Source organism: Tribolium madens, unplaced genomic scaffold (assembly GCF_015345945.1).
Source record: "Tribolium madens isolate multiple individuals breed KSU strain unplaced genomic scaffold, Tmad_KSU_1.1 Scaffold_97;HRSCAF=244;Tcas5.2_LG3a, whole genome shotgun sequence".
Classification (NCBI taxonomy): Eukaryota; Metazoa; Arthropoda; class Insecta; order Coleoptera; family Tenebrionidae; genus Tribolium; species Tribolium madens.
The window spans coordinates 12,823,720-12,830,574 of record NW_025401069.1 but is presented as its reverse complement, the minus strand read 5'-3'; the positions used below and the strand labels follow the sequence as shown (position 1 = coordinate 12,830,574).

Here is a 6,855-nt window from a genome sequence, read left to right as displayed (position 1 = left end):
TCCGTGTCTCCAACCCCGGATTGAGGATCGCCGCCGCCCCCGCCATCGCCTACGGAGCCGCCCCCGCTTTCAGCACCTACCACGGAGCCGTCGCCGCCCCCGCCTACAGCGCCTATCACGCTCCCGCTTTCAGCGCCTACCACGCTCCTGCCGTCGCCGCCCCCGCTGTCGGKGTTGCCTACTCTGCCGCCCCCGCCGTCGCTCACTTCAACTACGCCTCCGCTTACAGCAACTACGGTTGGTAAGCGTGAAGAAACCGTTTTTTTATTTATTGTTACATTTATTTATTTGTCTCAAAAATAAAAAATACTCAAATGAAAAAAATCGTGTTTTTTTTTAATTTTTCAAAAGGTAAAAGGGAAATAGACAAGTGACAAGAAATAGTTAAAAATCATCAATTTATTTATGAATATAAAATACTTAATTGTTACAAAAAATTACTAGTAAATCATGTTATCAGTATCAGAATGCCTGCAGAGATAACACCAATAACACCAACTTAAGAAAATTAAAACCCTTCCAAAGCCCCATCTTCACTTTTTACCTCAAATAACTCTGCGAAGCGCCGTAGCACCCCCCCATGCACCCCCCTGCGGGCTTTAGAAAAGAGTCGCTCCTCCTGGAGCCCCCGGACCCCAAACTCGTCCCGGACGAGCTGTCGTAGCGATCATCCAGCAAAGAACTCGTCGATCTGGACCTCCCGCCGCCGCAGCACCCGCCCCCGGAAGGCACTGCCAGATACGAAGAACTCCTGGAGGCGTTGTAGGGCGTGTTGTAGGGCGTCTTCATCGAGACATTTATCGACGAATCGCCAATCCTAGTGGAGCTGAGCGGCATGGGGGTGGGCGACTTCAGCGAAATCATGGAACTTTGGGGCGCATTCTGGATGGCGAGGCTGAGGTCAGAGCGCGACTTGCGGACCGGGGGGTACTCTTCGGGGCTGCTGTACGTGATTTTTCTGCGGACGTGGTACTCATCCACTGTCATGGTGGCCCCGGGGGAGGGACACCCACAACGACGGAAACCCGAACTGCTTGACATTTTCGCTGGGACTGAGGGCAGCGAAAATAGGAAGGTTGCGATTAGATAGTTTTTTGCAGGTGATTTGCGAAAAGGTTTTTTGGGGCTTCGGCGGCAGGCAACCAGCAATACACCCGAATTTCTGGTTTAAACAAAAATTAAAAGGATGTAGATGGTGAGATGCTTGGATTATTGCCTAAATTGTTTAATTTTATAAAAAAAAGCGTTAATTCAGTGTCGACAAAGATTTTTTGTTTACTTTAATATTATGTTTTTATGCAACCAACTATACACCAGTTGAAATGAAAATTGTTCAACAATAGTTGTGAGGCGTGAAAATCAGACAGTGGGAACTGATTTAGATTTTTATTAAATACAGGAGAGTACATGGAAAACACCAAATATAAATAATTTTCGGTGACAAATTAAAGTACACTTGAGTGCAAAAAAAACGCAAATTGATTTTTGACGTTGTTTTTGTCACAATTCACAATTTCATAATTATCAGGCATCTTCCAAATTTTTTTCCATGTTTTTTCATTTCGTTTTCAACACTGACTATGACACTGCACTAACAAGACCACCATTTCTTTTGATAGTTTTGTAACCTTTTTGGGAACAATCTTTTCACACTATGTGAATCTCTGAATAACTTGACAAACTTGTTTTTGGTAATTTGCCCTTTTTTTTGCACTCAAGTGTACCGTTTTAAGTTTTTTTTGAACTTTAACGGCAGGCAATAAACCCAAATTTCTGATTCAAACAAAAATTAAAAAGATGTAGACGGTAAAATGCTTTATAACATTGGATTATTGCCTAGGTTGTTTAACTTCATAAAAAAGCGTCAATTCAGTGTCGCCAACAATTTTGTGTTCACTTCTGTATTATGTGGTTATGCAACCAACTATACACCAGTTGAAATGATAATTATTGCTCATTTTTTTATCAATGATTATGAGCGAATATGGTGTGAGGCGTGAAAATAAGACTCTGGGAACTGGTTTAGGTTTTTATTAAATACAGGGGAGTGCATGGAAAACACCAAATATAAATAATTTCCGGTGACAAGTTAAAGTACCGTTTTAAGTTTTTTTAGAAAATCAGTCAATAAATGTTTAAACCGAATAAAGATCGAGTTCGTTTTTGTATTTTGGGGCAGGTTTGGCAAAGGGTGACAGCCAGAGAATGGAGAACCTGCCAAAAACGGCTTGGATACTTTTCCATCTGGATTTTTTAACCCATCTAGCTTGCTCCTTTTTCAACTGTTCAATTCCAGTCTCGTCGTTCCATATTGCTTGTACTTGGGTACCCAGCATAACAGCTGTGAAAATAGCAAAAAGTAGAGCTTCAAAAATTAAGAATAGCAACAAAACGACAGTTGCTGGAGGCGAATAAGTTGTACATTCTTTCCACTCGTGTCTGATGCACATCAGAAATTGGTTGATTGCTAAGAAGAGAGAATGTAGCGAAAGTACGGCGATATAAAACTGAAAACTGCAATTTAATAAAACTGAACACGAGAAAATTGTGAAAACTCACTGTAAATAATACAAAATATTTTTGATTGTTCTCACCAACGCAATTATTGACCCATGGACAATGATGGTCCATTTTTCTTATACAACTGAAAATCATCTCATATTAAGTGTAAAATGAGGTGTGAATTTACCGTTGACACACTGAGCAGTGGTGGGCCCTGTCGGGCTTAATACTGCAACATTTTGGGCACTTAAATATCACCTGTCCCTCCCTGTACCCCATCTGCTTGATCATCTCCTTCGTGGCGTTTCCTTTTGGCACTGCACCCTTCAAAACATCATTTTATTCACAATTTAGTCAATGGGGGGCCTCACCGGGTCTGTGAACATGGTCTTCAGATGCGACGAAAACGCCAAAAAGGCGCAAAATTGAAAAATAACGACATTGACGACACTATAAAAAGGATACGGGCTTGGAATGAGTATGACAGACATCACGACGAACTCCGCATACAAAATAAGTAGCCACGTTAAAATTGCACAAATTATACCACAGATATCGCGGATGCACCATAGCATTCCGCCACAACATCGATTATGAAAGTCAATTTCTTTGCGAAACGACGTGTATTCATATTCCATCATGGTCAAGGGGGCACTAACGTTCTTTTGAGGTTAGGATTGTCAATTGCGTGTGACATTGTGTGCCAAAACGCATTTTTGCACAAAAGGGGCCGGGGACGTGTCACTCTTACATTTTTGTAGAGAAAACGGGTGAAAATAGCGAGCTGTGTGTGTGTGTGTGTGCAATGAATGACAGTTTTGACGTAAAAATGACAGCAAACATTGGGAAAATGACAGACCGGAGCGCTCCGGTGTCCCAAAATCCGGGTTTCACACTATTTTGCTCTAAACCAAATAGCGAAATAAATACTAAGTTTTTCATTATTTTTTATCTCTGTTATCACGTTCAAGTGGCGTCACGTCTACACTACACCAATTATTATTTGGAAAAGTTATGAAATATCGATTATTTCCGTAAAACATGCTAAACTTGATTAAAAAAATCGAGATTATTTGCATTTTTACTGATTAGTGCATTCGATAACAGCTAATTATATTCCAATTTCAACGATGATTTTTAAAATGTCAGATATGTCGTGCCATTTCATTCTGTCTTCTGTCACTTTTCATAATGATTTTTTGGTATGAATTTAGAACCCAAATTTGGGTTCTAAATTTGTCAATGGGCCCCAGTTGTAACACAGATTTTTGTTTTATACAGTAATAAAATATTTGTGACCTATTTTACTTCAAAAAACACAGTTGCGACGTTGCCAGTGTGGCGACTGAAATGGCACGATCGTGCCATTTTAATTGCCATTTTGTCACTTTTATTATGTTTTTTTTCTGTGAAATAGCGGAGTATTTAGGCTTTAAATTTGTCAGTGGGCTGCAGTTGTTACACTTATTTTTGTTTTATATAGAAATCGAATATTTGCGACGTTGCCAGTGTGGCAGTTGAAATGGCACGGGGTGTAGTACTTATTAATTTTTTGTGGTAATTTAAAAAAAAATACACTCTGAGCACTTTAGAAATCCGAAAACTGCCTCGAAATATTGAAACGAGGAGCCGTTAACTTAAAAAAAACTAATTTCAATTACAAAAAAAATAAAAATTGGTACCGAAATTCCAGTAATTCAATAATTCATCGTAATTCCATTGTTTTCAGATTAATTCTTACAATTTCAAATTAATTCCTGTAACTCTATTTAATTTCCGCAATTCTAATTTAATTTTTGTAATTTTAATATCATTCATGTAATTCCAAATTAATTCCGATAGTTCTAAGGAATTCAACGTAATTTAGGTATTATCTCCGATAATTCCGAAAAAAATTTCAGTAATTCCAAAAACTTCCATCGCACTTCTTTTAATTCTAATAATTCCATCGTAATATAATTCGAATGTTTTCAATTTCATTTCTATAATTCTAAATTAATTCCAATAATTCCATCGTAATTCCAATGTTTTCAGATTAATTCCCATAATTCTACATTGATTCCAACTTAATTTTCGTAATTCTAATTTAATTCCCGTAATTCCAAAATAATTCCGGTAATTCCAAATTTATTCTTTGTTTTAAGAAGTTTAAGGTAATTTTGAAAAAAAATTATTTCATTGTTTTCAGCTTAATTCCTATAATTCCAAATTAATTCCTGTTATTTCAATATAATTTTCGTAATTCCAAAATACCTATTTCCGGTAATTCCATATTATTTCCGATTGTTCTAAGAAAATCAATGTAATTTTCAATAGAAATTATTTCCGAAAATTCAAAAAAAATCTTGTAATAATTGCAAAAAGAATTCCAGTATTTCATAAGTAATTTAAGAAAATTCCAAAAAAATATCGAAATTACAGTAAATCTAATAATCCATCGAAATTCCCCTGTTTTCAGATTGATTCCTAAATTTATTCCGATAGTTTTAAGAAATTCAACGTAATTTAAAAAAAAATATCTAAAAAGAATTCCAGTAATTCACAAAAATAAGTCTAGTAATTCTAAACAATCCAAGAATCATTTTAATAATTCCAAAAAATTCTAGTAATTTCAAAAAGAATTCAAATACCTAATTCCAGAAAAATTCCAACAATTTACAAATAATTCTAGTAATTCCAAAAAATTTCCTGTTCCTAATTCCTAATTCATATAATTCTAAATTAATTCTAATTAATTTCCGTTATTCCAAAATATTTTTTATAATATCAAATCTGTACCGAGAGTTTTAAGAAATTTAACGTAATTTAAAAAAAAATAATCCGATAATTCCAAAAAGAATTACAGTAATTCCAAAAAAATTCAAGTAAATCCAAAATAAATTTCAGTAGTTCTAGAAAACTTCCAGTAATTTACAAATAAATCCGGCAATTCCAGAAAAACACATCATTATTTTAGTAATTCCAATAATCCATCGTAATTTGATTGTTTTCAGATTAATTCCTATATTTCCAAATTAATTTCTGTAATTCCAACATAATTTTCGTAATTCCAAAATATTTCCTGTAATTCCAAATTGATACCGATAGCTCTAAGAAAATCAACGTCAATTTTAATAAAAATTATTTCCGATAATACCAAAAAAAATCTAATATTTGCAAAAAGAATTCCAATAAATTCACAAGTAATTAAAGAAAATTTCAAAAAAAATATCGAAATTCCAATACTTTTAAAAAATTCAACGTCATTTTGAAAAGAAATTATCTAAAAAGAATTCCAGTAATTCAAACAAATAATTCCAAAAAATTTGTACAATTAATTCCAGAATTAATGGCTCCTCCTCGTATTCAACAAAAACCTCTATTTTAAGAAAAAGTCACTTTATCGAGTTTCAGGTTTACTAAACGGTTCCGTTGCATTAAAAAGCAAATATTCGCTTTGTGTCAACACCAAATAATAACAGAAACCACCGTTTCCATTTTTTCTCAAACTAATTGCTTTATAACGCTGAAAATCGCACCAACTTGGTTCATTCAAAACACCATGCTCAAACCCCTCATATTCAATTTAATCATTTTATTTTACCCAACCTTCTCGACCAACAACCGCTCATCCAAATGTGAGTAGTAATCACGATAATTAATTTTCGAAAAATTGACCAAAATTCAGTTTTTGGTGTCGGTTTGGTCCGTTTCGAAAACAGCGTTTGCACTTCTGCTAGCAACAACCTCGGCACTTGCTACACCCGCTGGCAATGCCAGAACGTCGACGGCGTCGCTTCCGGCTCTTGTGCGCAAAACATCGGCGTCTGCTGCGTCAGTAAGTACCACTTACCGGCCCAACGTTTCGCTCAACTCAATTTTCAGTCACACGACAATGTGGTGAAACTACGAGGTATAACAACACGTATTTCAGTAATGACGAGTTTCCCAACCCTTCGACCGATGGCACCACTTGCACTTTGACCATACAGAAGTGCAACGACGATATTTGTCAAGTATAGTGAAAAATAGGGGTAGCTAAAGACTAGGATACGACACGATGTAAAACATAGTTCCGTTAGTGAGGCCAGATAGCGCAGTTTTAAGAGCATAAATTCTCAATATTAAGAGATAAAGGTAATGCAAAAATTTTATTGGAAACTATACAGGGTGTTCCATTTTTATTGTTACAAATTTAAACAGGAGATAGAATATTCAATTTTAAGATAAAAGTTTCCGATGAACATTCTTGAAAAATACTATTTAAGGGCGCTACACTCCCCAAAAAAGGGTGTATGTTTTAATGGATTTTGTGTAATATTTCAGAAACCATTTTAGATAAAAGTAAAAAATTTGGTATGTCGAAATTTTTAA

At 35.5% G+C, this 6,855-nt stretch overlaps 2 protein-coding genes and 1 pseudogene across 2 annotated transcripts in view; 2 read left to right on the top strand and 1 right to left on the bottom strand.

Annotated features, from left to right (window-relative positions):
- The window catches only part of LOC123014719, an 822-nt pseudogene extending 498 nt beyond the window's left edge, over positions 1-324 (top strand).
- Positions 325-2,016: 1,692 nt separating this feature from the next.
- On the bottom strand, positions 2,017-3,378 carry LOC123014491 (palmitoyltransferase ZDHHC3). The gene is made up of 4 exons (XM_044413635.1): positions 2,874-3,378; positions 2,690-2,826; positions 2,560-2,644; positions 2,017-2,507 (listed from the first exon to the last, which is right to left on the bottom strand). The coding sequence occupies exons 1-4, from the start codon at positions 3,141-3,143 to the stop codon at positions 2,136-2,138; spliced, it is 864 nt and encodes a 287-aa protein (XP_044269570.1). The 5' UTR covers positions 3,144-3,378; the 3' UTR covers positions 2,017-2,135.
- A 2,491-nt stretch (positions 3,379-5,869) lies between these two features.
- The window catches only part of LOC123014568, a 5,491-nt gene continuing 4,505 nt past the window's right edge, over positions 5,870-6,855 (top strand). Inside the window, exons 1-3 of the mRNA XM_044413744.1 lie at positions 5,870-6,119; positions 6,170-6,319; positions 6,367-6,497. Of these exons, the coding sequence (XP_044269679.1) occupies positions 6,044-6,119; positions 6,170-6,319; positions 6,367-6,497 (357 nt within the window). The 5' untranslated portion in view covers positions 5,870-6,043. The remainder of the gene's footprint in view (positions 6,120-6,169; positions 6,320-6,366; positions 6,498-6,855) is intronic.